This window comes from Vicugna pacos, chromosome X (assembly GCF_048564905.1).
Source record: "Vicugna pacos chromosome X, VicPac4, whole genome shotgun sequence".
Taxonomy (NCBI): Eukaryota; Metazoa; Chordata; class Mammalia; order Artiodactyla; family Camelidae; genus Vicugna; species Vicugna pacos.
In genome coordinates, this window is record NC_133023.1 from 112,740,053 (window position 1) to 112,755,229 (window position 15,177).

Here is a 15,177-nt window from a genome sequence, read left to right on the forward strand (position 1 = left end):
ATATGAGGAGAGCGGTCCATAAGAACTCTATCCGCTCAGTTCTGTAAATCTAAAACTACCAGAAATAAAGTCCACTAATTATTTTCAAACAAAGGCTTGGTTTAGGGAGTAGATTCAAGGGGTGTTATGGTGGTCTAACACACAGGGCTCGCTGACCTTTTGGTTGGCAGGGAAGGGAAGAATCAGGGACAGTTGCCAGGGCTTGAGCAGCTGGGTAGCTGGTTGGGCCATTCCTGAGACAGGGCATTGGGAGGTAAGCCCAATGGGCAGCTGGACTGATGCATCTGGAACCTAGCAAGGCGGCAGCAGAGCAGGACTCCGAAGGCCCCAGAGTGCCAGGGTCTCCTGGGGACCCGAAGACGGCTAGAAGCCATCACACTTGACAAAGCTCTTCCCTTCTAGTTGGGCTTGGCAGGACACATTGTGCCAAAAGGCTATGAGGTCTACACCCAGAGGGACGCAGAAGGGCCAGAGGGGCAGACACACACACATACCCCCAAAAATGTGTACACTAGCACACACAAACTCCCCAAGGCCACTGGGTGAAGTTTATTGTGAAAGCCTTCCAGGTGGAGGACGGAATGGGCAGGCCAGGGCAGAGAGAAGAGCACAGGCAGGCTCTAGGAGGCTGAGTCAGAGGCCTCTGAGCTGTCCTTGACATCGGTGCTCTCTGTGGTCTCGCTGACCTCGCTGAGGTCCTTGCTGTCACCGCCACTATCCTCAGCAGCCAGGCCCTTTTCCTCACGACAGGCCTCTCCGGAGCTTGGAAGTGAATTGCCCTTGCTCTCCACCTTGTTCTCGATGGAGCCCAGCACCACGTGCCTGCCCTTCTCTTTCAGCTCCAGGTGCCGCCTCAGCTGCCGCCAGGAGCCCAGGGGGAGGCGGGAGGAAGGAGACAGGGCCTAAATTTCTAGACCACGAAGGCCTCTCCCACCGCCTTTGCCTTGTTGCTGGCTGGGGCCGGGGGCAAGAGGAGAGGTGGCAAGGCCCGGGTCAGGAAACCCAGGACTGAGTCAGGAGACCTAGTCTGAGTCCTGGTGCAGCCTCTCCTGGAAAGGGCAGGTGCCCAAGACTCCCTCACGGGCTGGGGCCCCTGAGGAGCCTTGGGCAGAACCTTGACTTTCTCTTCAGCCTGGCTTTATCTGAGCCCGGAGCCTTGGAGCAGGCCCTGGCCGTCCTCGGGTCCTGCCTCTCAGCACATCCAGGGGCCTCCTCTCTCCTCTCACATCACGCCTCAGACAAAGGAACCCTGGGCCTACGGCTGCCTTTATAGCCCTACTAAGGTCCAGCTCCCCACCAGGCAGCTAAGGAAACTGAGGGGAGAGGGCCGTGACTCCTGGCCACACAGCCGCCAGGGCTGGCACCTCGTCCATCTCTCCTCCAGCCATCGTGGGCCTCCAACTGTCTCAGGGCCACCCCTGCTTGACTTGCTTTTCTTTGTCTACAAGGACTGCATGGCCCCATGGGGCTCTTACCTCATCAGCCATCTGGGTGAGATCCCGCTTCATCGCGTATGCATCCTCCCCATCTGCGTAGTATTTGGGCTCCACCTCACTGATCCTGGGGGCAGGGAGTGGAGAGGAGGGCAACCCAAATCAGAGGGCAAATTCCCCTCCACCGTATGGCATCATATGCTAATGGGGCAGGGTGTCATCCCCTCCCCCACCACCCCTCGAAGGGCCCTTTGGGAGACATTTCCAACGTAGCCTTCCCTGCGCTTTCTCCAACAGTAAGTAGCATTCAGCTCTCCCCATACTGCCCCATCCTGCCACCATCCAGTGTCCCTAACCTGGCTACCAAGGATCTGTTTCTGTGGTTTCCTGTGAGCTGAAGCCCTGAATTCAGCAGTCCTTCCCTCCCTGCTCTGCTCCCTATCACTGACCGAGCGTGCAGGGCTGACTCCCATGCCTAGACGAGAGAGTGGTCTGGGGCCCCTGTTCTTGGCCATCATTACCGGGCAGCGTGGCCCCCAGCACCAGCAGCTCAGGGGCCAAGCCTGCGCTGAGAGGGGTGTGTGCAGGCTTGGGCACCCTGCCACTGGAAGGGGAGCTGGACTGGTCAGACTAGAGAGGCCTGCCTGCCCTGAGACCAAAGAATTGACCACCAGAGGCATCTACATCCAGGTCAAAGATCCTTCCTCAAATGCCCAGTCTGGAGGCCGCTTGCCTTCCTGCAGTCCTTCCTCATCCCCCACCGAACTGAAGCTGAGTGCTGTCTCAGTGGGCCCTCCGTAGACAGCCCACCCAGCCTCACTTTCCAGTGGCTCTTGCCACCATGTCCTGGACATCTCAGTTCCCTGCCAGGCTCTCTGTCCTGTGTGGGGCACACAGTGACTCCGACATCCCTGGGGAGGCCTGCACTTATCCACTAGGACACCCTGGGCTCTAGACCCCTCTGGGGCTCTTGCCAGCAGCCCTTCCTGCCTGGATGTGCTTAGGTTTCTACAGAACCACATCTTTCTTTTTTCTGGTCCTGCTCAGATGATTCTAGGTGCCTGGTCACTTGCAGTCCTCGGTTTCTGCCCATGTCCTGGGCCCTCATCTCTACTCCCGAACCTTCGCTGAAAAGCCTGTGTGCTCACTCTTCACCGTGCTGCCCTTCACCTGGCCCCACCAGCATCAAGCAACTGTTCTTCCACCCGACAAAAAGCACCAGATGTCCTCCTGAATCACAACTGCAGCAGGCAAGTGCTGCTGCCACTGAGAGTGGGGGAGGCATCCTGGCAGCGTGTGGAGTCCATGGCCTGCTCCCATCTTGGCCAAATCCAAGTGTTTCCTCTGGCTGCCCACCGCCCCCCTCGCCCCCCTGCCTGGAAGGCAGCTCAGGTCATCTCAGCCACCTGGATAAGTCAGACCTGGGACCATCCCACTCCATTAGAAAAAGCTAGATCTACTTACTGAAAGTTGAGGGTGTTGGAATAGAGGTGCAGGGCGGCCCGGTTACTGCAGGGGAATAAGGCACTGCTGAGCTGCACAGACTTGCACTAATCCCACTTCCCACTCTTCTCTGAAAGTCAAAGCACCCCAGGACCCACATCAAGACAGTGTCTCCCACCCCGCCACTTCCCCTGCCCTCAGCCCTGGCTTCCACCTCTTCCTGACATGCAGGGAGACGTATTTGGCATTGAAGTTCTCTATCATGGCTCGGGAGGCCTGGTCCATCAGCTTCTGAGCCAGGCCGAGGCGCCGGTGGGAACGCTTCACAGCCTGGTGGGAAAAAGGTGGGACCTCAAGGGGCCGCACCAACTAACTTCGGCTCCATGCCCCCACCCCAAGCCTGGGGGGCCCTACGCACCAGGGAAGTGATATGTCCATGGGGCACGTCATCGGGGTCCTCTTCCCTAGAGCGAGAAGACAGGAGAGAGGCTAGGAAGGAACCCCAAAGTGCCCCTAGACCCAGAGTGGGGGAGAGCTGGGACACTATCCCCCCCAAACCCCAGGCAGCAGCCAAAAGACAAGCGCAGTGTCAATGGAATACTGTTCAGTGCTAAAAAGCAATGAGCTACAGAGCCCTGAACAGACATGGAGGAAACTTCAATGCATATGACTAAGTGAAAGCCAGTCTGAAATAGCCACACACTGTATGATTCTGGAAAAGGTAAAACTATGGAGACGGTAAAGAGCATGTTTACCAGGGGTTGGAGAGGAGGGAGGGATGAACGGATGACTTTCAGGGCAGTGAAACTGCTCTGTGTGATACCACAGTAGTGGGCACACATTGTTCCAATTTGTCCCTAGAAGGTAGAACTCAAAGAGTGAAACTTAATTAATGTCAACTATGGACTCTGATAATAACAGAGCAATATTGGTCCATCATTTGTAACAAGTGTATCACAAGATGTTAATGAGAGGACACTAGGGAAAAGAGTGGAAGGTTTGTATGGGAACTCTACTTGCTGCTCAGTTTTTCTGTAAAGCTAAAGAACAGTCTACTAGCTAATTAAAAAGAAAAACCCAACCCAGGCAGCATCCATCAGACACACGCGGGGTAGGTGCCCCTCCTCCAAAGTACCCCTACTCCCACCCGCTGGCCCCAACTCAGGCACCAGGCTTGTCTCTCCCTTCTTGGTGACTCACATTTTGGCCAGGACGTACCCCACAATCTTCCCATTCTCATCCTCAGCGATGTAAGAGAGCTGGGTGACACGGAGGAAAGAGAAGTCAGGAAACAGCTTCTGGCCCGAGCTGGAGGAGCCCTTAGGGGATAACCGGCCCGGGAACCTGCCTCTCACCGTGTGCATGATAGACAGAACCCATCGAGTAGTGAGTTCAGTGACAGCTCCTGATCACTGGGCCAAGTGGTTTGGTTTCCACACACCACACTGTGCCCAGCAGAGGACAGATGCAGGTGGAATCCTGCCTCTGACTTGGCCCTGTTCTTCGCCCCTCTTCAGGCACCTCGTTTCCACCCCCGCGCCACCCCAGCTGAAAACACTCAGGGTCTCATTCATCCATGCGCTCCTCTGGGCTCTTTACGATCTGGCTCATTCCTTCCAGACCTGGTCGGCCTACTCCTCCCAAGCCGACCCAGGCTGGAATTGCCTTGGCCTTGTTTCCCCCATCCCCAAAGTCAAAAGCTGCCCACCTGGGGCCAGGAAAGGCCATGGTAGAAGTAGTATTTCATCTGGTAGTTCTCCGGCAGGCACAAGAGGTTGCAGTGCTGCATGTTCATCAGGTCTTCTGGCTGCGGGGCAGGAGAGCAGTGGAATGCAGTCAGGCTAGGGGCAGTGGTGACTAAGTAGGCCTCAGTCGTGCTAGAACCCTGCTCGCTGTCTGTCTAATCACTGACCCCTCCCCCCGCAGGGCTGGGCGGGTGCTGTGACTATCTGTCTCTACACAGGCCTGACCCACAGCCGCTGTGCAAAAACTGTTCCAGGAACGAACGTGAGCGCCAGGAAGCTGCCGGACACCAGCCAACTGAGCCCCGACATCCCGCAAAGAAGGGGTTCGCAGCCCCTGCCCTGCGTCCCCAGCTCCCCCAGCCTCCTCTTCAGGTAGGTCCAGCCGCACGGGGAGGGTGGCCTTCGCTTTTCCGCGCCGGGCAGTCGCAGGCGCGCAGGGCGACTGGCCCGGGGCTCGGCCGGGCCCATGCGCACGCGGCCACCGGGCTCCGCTCTCACGCGGCGCGGACAGGCTCCGGCCCCGGCTCCTCACCCTCGCATTGCGGATGTTCATAACGGCGGCAGGGCTCGCGGCTCCCAGCGGGTCGTGAACGCGGAGTCAGCTGCCGCCGCGCTGCGAAGCGACGCCGGGGCTGCCAGGCCACGGCTGGGGCTGGAGCTGGGTCCGGGATCGCGGGGGCGGTGGCGGAAGGGGCGGTGCGTGCCGGGCCCGGCCACCGGCCGGAAGTGCGCACCGCCGGACCCGCCTTCCCGGCCGCCCGGCCAATGTGCAGGCCGGGCCAAGGGAGGGGTGGGGCCTCTCGGCGGGGCGGGCCGGGGCAGGGCGGGCCAATGGCCGGGCAGGCCCCGGCGCGGGGCGGGCCTATTTGCAGGGTGGGAGGGTCCAACGCGCGGGACCCGCCACTGTCCCGGCGAGCAGGTGCCGTCTAGCCAGCGCAGCGAATTGCTCCCCTTCCGCGACCCCACAGACACTCGCACACGGGCAGTGGAGCAGGCTCAGCTTTATTCTGCGCCTCGGCGGGCGGGGTCAGGGATCGGGCGGGCCGGGGCCGGAGCAGGGCGGCTCAGCAGGGCGCTCAGCATCTCCTCGCACATGGCGAGACACCGCGGCACATGGAAGCAGCCTGAGGGGAGAGGCAGGTTGGCTGGGCTGGGGGCAGCCGATCCCCGCGACCCCGCTCTGTCCCCCACTCACCTTTGAAAGGACCCCCCTTGATAGTGAGGGCGACCTTCCCTTCTCGGTTCAGGTAGCCAAACCATTCCCCATACTCAGGATCGCGAAACTGCAATCACAAGGAGGCAGTGACAGGTAGCGCCTGCAGGAGCCGCCCAGATGCCACAGGCCTGGGGAAGGGGCGTTCACCGTCCCCACTAAGTCGCTACCCCGGGATCAGAGCCCGGGCAGACCCCAGGTAACATGGCTCCAGAATCAGTGCTCTTAAAGGAGATCCCGCGTCCCGGACAAAGATGGAAGCGAGGGGCTTTCCCTTTTCCTTTTTCAGCAGTTGGGTGGGAGTCTGCACCTAGATAATCCACTTGGGAAAGGGGCCACAGGCTGTGAAATGAAACATTGCAAGATAGAGTAAAAAGAACCTGCTTGGAGATGATAGAAAAGTTCCGTATCTTGATTGTGCTGGTGGTTACAGTTATATGCATCGTTATACCTCAGTGAACTGAACACTTACAATGGATACATTTTAGTGTATATAAATTGTACTTCAATAAAATTCATTTAAAGAAAGAAAGAGAACCCTGGTGGAAGTGCTGAACTGTCATGGACCTTTGTAGCAAGTTGCTCCCTTAGAGCTCCTGTTCCCTGCTTCAGTAGATGAGCTCGTCACAAACACACATCTGGCTCCCTCGGAGCCACCTGAAGCCTGCCCTTGCCCAGCAGCTCTGCGGACTCATTCTAAATGCCTTTCTTCTCTCCAGCCCACATCCCATCAGGCACCTGTCCCCTGGAGGCTTGTCAGTTCCTTCCAGAAGCTCAGAGCCCTGGCCTAGGCCCTTCTCTTTCCTCCCCTGATAGAGACTTCAGTGGAACCCCTTCTCAGAAGGATCATAGAAGAAATCAATGACATTGAAGTCCATTATCAAAATGTCTTTTTAAATTGGGACCTGTGAGTTGGTGTATTCTGCTTCAGAGCGGGTAAAACTAGTTCCTTATCTCTTCATTTTATCTTTCTAGTGACATGGTTTGTGTCCTTATTTTTCAATTACTTGATTTGACACAGGAAGATAACAAAGGATTTCACTATTTTCCTGTCCAGTCATTCCATGGATGTCTGAATTTTTGCTTTTCGTATTCTGTTATGATTAGTGCGTAATGTTCACCTGTTGATTTTAGCTTCTGAAATTGTTCAATGCCATCGCTCTTTCTTTAAAATGTATTCCTTAAATTTCACTTTATGCAGTTAAAACTGATGGCCTCGAACACATGTTCTTTATGTATGCATTCAGTACTAAGATGTATCGCCGTGGGCCTCATTATGCCTAGGTTTGGGAGTAGTGATGAGTGTGTGCAAATGTAACATGAACACACTTGGGATTTCTTTTCTTTTTCCCACACTTGGGATTTCTATTGGTGACAAAGTCAGCCTCTGCTAGCACAGCTGTGGTTTCCTGCTTTCATTCATAGCAGAAGCAAAAGCTGAATTTCAGTTAGAGGTTAGTGCAAATAACGATGTAATTTTCTCCCAGGTTTCAAAACTCATGGACCCCAGAATGAGACCACCTGTTATAATCCCTCCCGTCTGCGATTTACTAATGGAGTGAGTTGTGGCTTGAGAAACACATCAGGGATCTTCATTCATTCACCATCAGGCTCAGCACCCGAGGTGCCCCTCGGGAGCAGCTGGTACAGCTCATCACTCTGCTCTTAGCACTTTGGTCCCCCGGGGTGGAGGGGGTGGCCTAGCTTCCTCCCTACCTCACAGCTGGGTCTTGTCTCCTTTGCTGGTCCCTCGTATTCCTTCCTCTCTTTTCCTTCTGAACCCTCAAAGCTCACCTTGCCTCATGGCTTGCAGTATCAACTATATTCTTACGATGCCCAAACAACTGTGGCCAGCCCAGACCTCTCCCGCTTGACCAGGCTCTGACCCCTATGCCCACCCCAGGCCAGGCCCCCCACTCACTGGCCAGGATGACAGCCACAGTCCCCTGTCTCCCTGCCTTCACCTGGTGCCCTCCAGCCTTCCCTCCCAAAGTCCTAGGACCAAGGAATGCCAAGGTCCGACAGGTGACTCCTCTGTGCAGAGTGCCCCTTCCACCTTTTCCCCCTCCCGCTGGCCCCCCAGTCCCCTGACCTTGCTTTATTTTCCAGAGTTCTCATCACCATGTATGTGTTTCCTTGTTTACCTCATTATGGTCAGTCCTACCACCACCACCACTGCCACCAAAATATGAGTCCAGTGGGGCAGGGGCCACTCTGTTGACTGAACAGAGGGCAGCAGGGCTGGGGCCTTCAGGAACTCTTAGACCTGCTGAGGGACCACGTCGGAGAAAGTCTGGCCCCAGCCTGCTTGGGGAGGAGTGGCCGTCTGCTATCTCCTCCCACCCCCACTGAGCCCACGTGGGCCGGGAAGCAGCACATACCTGGCGGAAGGTGTACTCGGCTACCTGGTAGAACACGTGCAGCAAGGCGGGGTCCCCGCCGTCACTGTAGCCCATGAGGAAGGCAATCATGGCCTCACTGTGTGGCCACCAGAGCTTCATGGCCCACTCTAGCTGCAGGCAGAGCAGAGGTGGGCAGCTGAGAGCCCAGGGTCCCGCCCTCCACCACCCCTCTTGGAAGGAAAGGCACCTCCTGCATTCAGGTCTCAGCTCAGACTCCATCCAGCCCAAGCACATGGAGCTGAAGAACAGGCTGGACATCTCTGGGAGTTGTAAGCGCCCTTCAGAGTGGGACCAGCCTCCTGACCCAGATGCAGCCCAAGTAGCCCCTTCCAAGGGCCAGGATGGGGTGGGCGCCACTTTAGCCCTGGAATCAGAACCCTGTCTGTCTCATCAGACTGTCTAAGGACCGTTGGTCACTCAGCCCCTGTCAGTGGCAGCATCAGCCACCCTCTGCAGAGCTCAGCAGGACCAAGGCACAATCAGAGACAAAAGACACAGGGAGCAAGTCTGCTCCCACTGCTGGGGCCTTACGATCACTTGGAGAGCCTTTCAAAGGTCAAGGGACGCACGTCTCCACATCAGCGTTGTTGGCTGTGCTCCCTCGCGGCCTCCCTGTGTGCACGAGGTCAAGGACCACTAGCACAGAAGTCAAGACTTGCCCCTGGGGTCATACTGGGCAAGTTCACTACTCTGAGCCCTGGTTCCCCCTCTGTGAAATGAGTGATGACAGCACCCACCTCCCAGGCCAGAGAGCCTTAGCGCCATTCCCACCTGGGTGGGGCAGAGGCCGTCAGCATCCTGGAAGTAGAAGAGGCCTCCATGCTCAGGGTCCCATCCAGAGCGGAAAGGCAACAATAGGAACTTGTCGATAACGTGGGCTCGGAGCGCGGGGTCCCCTCTTCGGTGGGTGTGGCGGAGCAGGAACCAGCCGGCTTCCAGGGCGTGGCCTGGTGAGGACTTGGAGTGAGGCCGGCGGTGGCGGTGGTCCTCCCCCAGGTGGGGGCGCTTGAGCCCTCGTTCTGACCGCTGGCTTCCTTCCTATCTGCCTAGCAGTGGGGGCTGCTCTGAGCTCCCCAGTCTGACTGCCACTCCCCTGCAGAGAGCTTGCCCTCCCAAGTCTGTCCCAGAGTCACTCTCCTGCTGCTAACACTCCAGCATGAGAGGACTGTCCCCCCTTCTCTGCCTGCCCCTCTGTGGGCAGCAGATGGAGGGAGGAAGGCAGTCCCCAGGCACTGCCTACATCTGAAGCCCAGAACCCAAGGCGGAGTGCTCCCTTCTTCCTGGGTGGCCTCCCAGCCCACCCTGCCCCTCACCTGGGTTCTGGTGTCTCCCCAAGCAGCCAGAAAGTTCCTCCCCATCCTCAGACACATGCTCCAGCACAGCCTGCCCATCCCTCTGCCAAGGAAGCAGTAGAAAGTAGTTCTGCCTTCAGCACCTACCCTCCCTTGCCCCGCCTTGTCCCATCATCCCACCAGAAAGATGCCTCTTCCCCTCCCCCACCCCCCTCCCTCCCGGATCTTCAGGCTTGCGGGGCCTGGCTCAGAGGGGCATTTGAGGTGGAGCCAATTCACTCCCAAGGGTCTGGGCCAGTTCTAATCCTTGCTTTGAGCCTCAGCCCCTTGATGTGAAAAGGGCAAAACATTGAACATGGACAGAGATTGGGCAGACTGGGCTGCCCACAGAGGCCTGGGACAAACTTGGGTCTGGCCGCATTTCCTGCTCTGTGGGGCCCTGGCATCCACCCTCCTGCCCTCACCGCACCCGGCTCCCCCGGGGCCCTCCTCCACCTTCTTGAGGGTCCTTGGCCACACCTCACCCCGGCGGAGCCTCCCCAAGTTTCCCTGTCTGTAAAGGGGTCCATCGGGGCCCAGTGCAGGGTGGATGTGGGCAGAGGAGGGGTCGCCCTGCCCCCAGCTCCCCAGGCCCTGTCAGGCAGTTGGTATCAGCCTCCAGCCCCCACCTGGACGTGCTGCAGGACCCTCTGAGCGCACCAGTCCCCCAGCTCTGCGTATTTGACCGCCAGCTCCTCGTCCTCCTCCCCGAGCTGGTCCACCAGGTTGAGCAGCATCATGGGCACTGCCATGGACTCCGTGGCCGGGGCCCCAGGGAGCTGGGGCCGGCCCAACCCAGAAGGGTCCTCACGCACCCAGTGTATGATCTGATCCATCATCTCCACTGCTTCACTCTGGGGGTTGGGGAGGGGAGGTCCAGACTGAGGCTGCATCCCACCCAGCCTGGGCCCCCAGGTCCTGACCTGCTGGGCCCCCAGGGCTTGGCCCTGGGGTGGGTGAGCCATCTCTCCCCACCCACTCATAGGACACCTTCACCAAGGCCAACTCTGGGCCTGGGCCTGGGTTAGGTCCTTGGGGCAGGTTGGGCCTGCCCTACCCTGCCTCAGGGGTTTCCAGTCTGGGGATGCAGACCACTCCCAGGCCTCGAGGTCAGGTTTGAAAGCAAAAGGGGGCCCAGGGAGGAGGGAGCAGCCCCCTCCCATCCAGGGCCAAGCACGCATTAGTCCCTCAGAAACTGAGCAGAGCCCTGCAGGGCCTTTCTGGGAATAGACCACTTGTCTCCTGTGTCTTGTTTGTAGAAAGGCTTTAGCCTTCTAGGCCTCTCCTGAGTTCCAAAAAGCACATTTAATCAGAGAAGTGAGAAGATGTAGACACAAAGGAAAACAGTCAAGCAAGACGAAAGAATCATAATTTAGCCATTAAAGAAAGTCAAGGACCTTTAATTTAGTTCCTCCCCAAGGGCTAGAGGCAATATTCTGAGCCATATCCTTGAGTTGCTTTGCAGGTACTGAAACCCCCACCAGGTGGAAGAAGATAACTGCGTGCTGACCACCAGCTCCTTGACCCCAGACTGGTCAGAACCAGAAGGTTGATGATTGAGATTCTGAAACATCACCCTGTTACCTTATTACCAACCAATCAGAGAATTGTGCATGAGCCGATCACAGACACAGTGACTCTCTTCCTAACACTGTTTTTTAAAACTCTTCCCTGAAAGACATCCAGGAATTCAGGTCTTTTGAGCATGAGCTGCCCATTTTCCTTGCTTGGCACCTGCAATAAACGCTGTACTTCCCTTCACCACAACCCGGTGTTAGTAGATTGGCTTTACTGCGAGTGGGCAATCAGACCCAAGTTTGGTTTAGTAGCATCTCTGTGCCCAGAACCCCTGTGGGTGGCTGTGGGCCTTGGGGGGGAATCACCCGTAGACACACAGTGACAATACAGCACAACAAGGGCCAGGGATGACCCTAGGCTGTGCAGGCTGAGAGGAAGGACTGCGGTGGACGACAGACCCAGCTTGCAGACAGGACCTAGGGGACAGCACTGCCCAGCACAGGCGAGGGCATTGAGACTCTCAGGGCAGCCGTCCTCCTACGCACCTGGTAACGTGCTTCCCCTGTCACTCTCCACAGCTCGTTCATGGCCATGGTGTAGAAACACTCGCTGAAGATGGTCCGCTGCACCTTGACCGGGCGGCCATCCCTCGTCAGCACAAAGGCACACTTCTTTGCAGGAGGTGCCACTCGGGCAGAATGCAGCAAAAATTCGCCACCTGGTGGTTGGGAAGCTGGCAGGCTAGAACTCGGGTGAGGACACCCCCCACCTCCCCTTCCTCCCTACCTGTGAGCATACGCCACCCTTCCCTGCTTCTAGACCCCTCTAGGAACTAGGCACGCGTGCGCTAAGTAGCATGGAGGGGCCTCTGGGGAGATGGGGACAGGGAGGGGTCACCTGCTCTAGCTGCATCCAGAAGCTCAGGGCGGCGGAAGCGCTCAAGCCTGCGGTATAGGTGACAATACATCCACACCTGTAGGGGAGTGGAGGGACCACAGCTTAAGTGGTGAGCAGCACAACCCTCAGGGCTGGGGTGAGGGGGAGTCCTCTGTGCCCCTGTTGTGGGGGGAAGAGTGTGGAGCCGACCGGGACTTGGCTTCTGCCCCTGGGAGAGCTGCAAGCCTGAGCATGTCTCCTACCTGCCTCCCCTGCAGCCAGACATACTTGAGGTCATCATACACCTGGCCATCACGGCCAAGGCATGTGAAGAAGCCCCTGTGGGACATGCAAGTCAGATTCAGCTGAGAGCGAGGTGGGGATTCAGGAGGGGCAAGGACCCCCGCCATGGGCACCAGGAGGGCGAGGCGCACCCGTGCTCCTGGTCATGGGAGTGCTCCAACCAGAAAGCCACCACCCGGTCCAGCTCCTGCCCCACACGCTCCTTCCAGGCCTGCAGAGTCTCTCTCTCCTTCTCCATTTCCTGGGGAAATTCAGACGTGGTGGCGCACCTTCCCCACAAACCTCCCCATCTGACCCGGGCCCAGATCCCTCAATGGATTCCTTGGTGCCCCAGGTCACCCCAGGCTCCAGTGGACCCCAGGGCTGCCTGACCCGTGTCCCCTAGGCCCCCAGCCCTCGGGAGTCAGCCCTCAGGATTCCCCCCATCCCTGTGTGGGTCTGCCCTCCGGACAGAGATTGGCCCCAGGACTCATCCCACCGTCCCAGGGACCCTCCAGGACAACACCCTCCCCGTCCTTCCCCCTGCCCCGCCAGGGGCCCAACACCACTTGCCTGCCACACTCGGAGACCGTCGCTCATCCCTCCCTCTCCTCCAGGAAGCCTGAGGGAGCAGATCGCGTCCCGTGACTGTCCCTCAGCTGACCCAGCCGCGCCCCACCCACCCCTCCCCCCAGGTTCCGCAAGACCCGGGGGCAGGGCCCGCGGCGGGGGCGGGACTTGGCTGGCGCGCGGCTCCGCCCCCACTCGCGACTCTTTGGGACCGCAGAGTCCGGTGGAGCCCCACGATGGCCTCTACTGATCGCCCTCCGCCCAAGATGGAAAGTGCTGGGTGAGCTGGCAGGATGGGCTGGGTCAGGTGGGAAGGGAGAAGGGGGAATGCAGTGCCATCTTTCCTCCTCAGGCCACCTCTCCCCAACTTGAGAGGGGCCCTGAAGGGGAGGGACAGGGCAGGGTGTGGGGCCCAGGTGCAGCAGGAAAGGGAACAGCCTGAAATACTTGAACCCTGAGGCCCCTCTGACCTGTGCCCCACAGGGTAGGCAAGTCTTCTCTAACAAAGCAGCTCCTCACCACCTGACTCCTTTGCTCAAGTAATGTGGCTGGAAGGCCAGACAGTAACTAGGCAGGTAAGAGGGGGCATCCTGAGACCTCTCTGCCCACCAAGTTCTCCAGGCCTATTTTCCAGTGCCCAGATCTGGTTTTTGTGGCTCTGTGACTGCCTGGCTAGGCAATCTGTCCCCAACTTCCCCCAACTAGGGTAGAATTATGTGGAGGGGGTGCCTTCCAGGGGCCAGAATACCTGAGGGCCCTGGGATCCCAGTGTGGCTCAGGGAAAACTTGGACCTCGGAGTCAGTCGTTCTGTCTTCCAGAAGGATGGATTGTAGCCTGGCGCGTAGCTGAGCCTCCCTGCCTCATCCCTGCAGCTCTGGGACAGAGCGGCGTGGAGAGGGCTAGGTACCACGGCTCCCACTGCAGTGTGCTGGTGTCTCTCACAGTGGCAGCCTCCCTCCAGGCGATGGCTGCTTGGTGGGCAGAGCTCCTGCTGCGTGTTGGCCCTCTCAAGGCCAAACAATTCCTCTTTGTGATGCTCAGGAATAAGACTGGCCTCCCTGGATGGCAGGTAGGTGCGTGCTGTAGCTGCTCTGCGTCCCCTCCACCCTCTGTCAGGCTTAGAGGGGTCCTGGCTTTGTGCCCAGCTGGGCTTCTGTCTGCCTGCCCCCGCTTGCAGATGCCTGTCATTCTCTATGGCATATCCCTTCAGGTCTGGCCTTCCCCTGCCTTCCCTGCACTCTGTCTCCCTCAGGCCTAGCTAAGGACAAGCCTTGGTATGTGGAAGGTTCCCAGGTTCCTATGGGGGCGTCCTCTGGCCCCGGGTCCACTGGACGGGCCCTCGGCCAGTCCCCAAGTGAGGACTGGCAGGCACGCCTCTCCCTACGCAGGCCTGTCACCAGGAGGCTGAGGATCGGGGTGCTCGGACTGAAGCCCAGTACTTTGGGATCAGCGCCAGACACTGCTGGTGTGGCCTTTGCCTTCCGGAGTGCCACACAAGTGAGCGTGGGGACAGTGGCGGGTGGGAGGGAAGAAACCCCCGAGGCGGACTTGCACCGGCCCCTTCCCTTCTGGGACGCTCCCCATGGACCCTCCACCCCAGCCGGCCCACGTCCTCCTGTCCCTGGGCACCCCCATGAGGCGTGAGGTGGCTGGGCTCTGTGGTGGGGAAGACAGAGCCATGGCGGCTTCTGGTGTCAAGACTGACAGGACTGCACAGGCTATGAGACACCGTGAGCCCATTGGAGTCCCCGAGCCAAGAGGAGCTCGTTCTGAGAGGCTTCCCAGGGTGAGGTGGAATCGTCCAGGCCTTCCTTCTGCCCACAAGCCCAAACTGCACGAGCACGAGCACACCCACAAGGCAGAGATGGAGGAGGCGGCTTTTGGTACCAGAGCGACTTGCCAAGAAGGGGAAATGGGGCAGGCGGGCTGTCCCTATCACAAGCACGGGGACCAGGCTGCAGTCCTCGGGCAGCCTTGCCCCGGCTCTCTGGGCCTCCTGCCTGGTTGGCACTGAGCAGTAATTTTTTCCATCTAACACTGGCTACACCACCCACCCTAGTGATACCACCCCACTCCAATAGTGGGACTGTCACAGTTGGTTCAACAGAAGTTCTGCTGGTTCCCTTTTGGGGCCCTGGCTCACATGCGTGGAGTCAGACCAGAGGAGTCACTCCGGCAGCACCGGCGGGAGGCAGCCCATGGGCAACGCTGGTCTGTCCTGCAGAGTTGACACCTGGCAGCCGCGAGCTTTCGGTGGGAACAGCCCTGCGCAACTGTCCCAAGGGGACTGGCGGCTGGTGACCTGCTAGGACTTTGCCCCTGGCCTGTCCTCTGGTCTGAGGAGGGAAGGTGACCTGGCCTCC

General features: G+C 58.7%; 2 protein-coding genes across 4 annotated transcripts; both read right to left on the reverse strand.

Annotated features, from left to right (window-relative positions):
• Positions 1–526: 526 nt before the first annotated feature.
• NAA10 (N-alpha-acetyltransferase 10, NatA catalytic subunit) lies at positions 527–5,326 on the reverse strand. The gene is made up of 8 exons (XM_072955790.1): positions 5,154–5,326; positions 4,585–4,683; positions 4,077–4,135; positions 3,295–3,340; positions 3,091–3,206; positions 2,898–2,942; positions 1,476–1,560; positions 527–857 (listed from the first exon to the last, which is right to left on the reverse strand). Exons 1-8 carry the CDS (start codon positions 5,172–5,174, stop codon positions 621–623), a joined length of 708 nt encoding a protein of 235 aa, XP_072811891.1. The 5' UTR covers positions 5,175–5,326; the 3' UTR covers positions 527–620.
• A 281-nt stretch (positions 5,327–5,607) lies between these two features.
• RENBP (renin binding protein) lies at positions 5,608–12,912 on the reverse strand. Of its 3 annotated transcripts, XM_006218502.4 has the most exons (11): positions 12,817–12,896; positions 12,396–12,505; positions 12,225–12,300; positions 11,983–12,058; positions 11,631–11,803; positions 10,197–10,421; positions 9,550–9,631; positions 9,008–9,183; positions 8,216–8,347; positions 5,817–5,904; positions 5,608–5,745 (listed from the first exon to the last, which is right to left on the reverse strand). In XM_006218502.4, the coding sequence occupies exons 1-11, from the start codon at positions 12,841–12,843 to the stop codon at positions 5,624–5,626; spliced, it is 1,287 nt and encodes a 428-aa protein (XP_006218564.1). In that variant the 5' UTR covers positions 12,844–12,896; the 3' UTR covers positions 5,608–5,623. The 3 variants fall into 3 exon arrangements, with proteins under 3 accessions (XP_006218564.1, XP_072811889.1, XP_072811890.1); XM_072955788.1 differs by lacking the exons at positions 12,225–12,300; positions 12,396–12,505 and having other exon boundaries at positions 12,817–12,912; XM_072955789.1 differs by lacking the exons at positions 12,225–12,300; positions 12,817–12,896.
• Between the last annotated feature and the right edge of the window lie 2,265 nt (positions 12,913–15,177).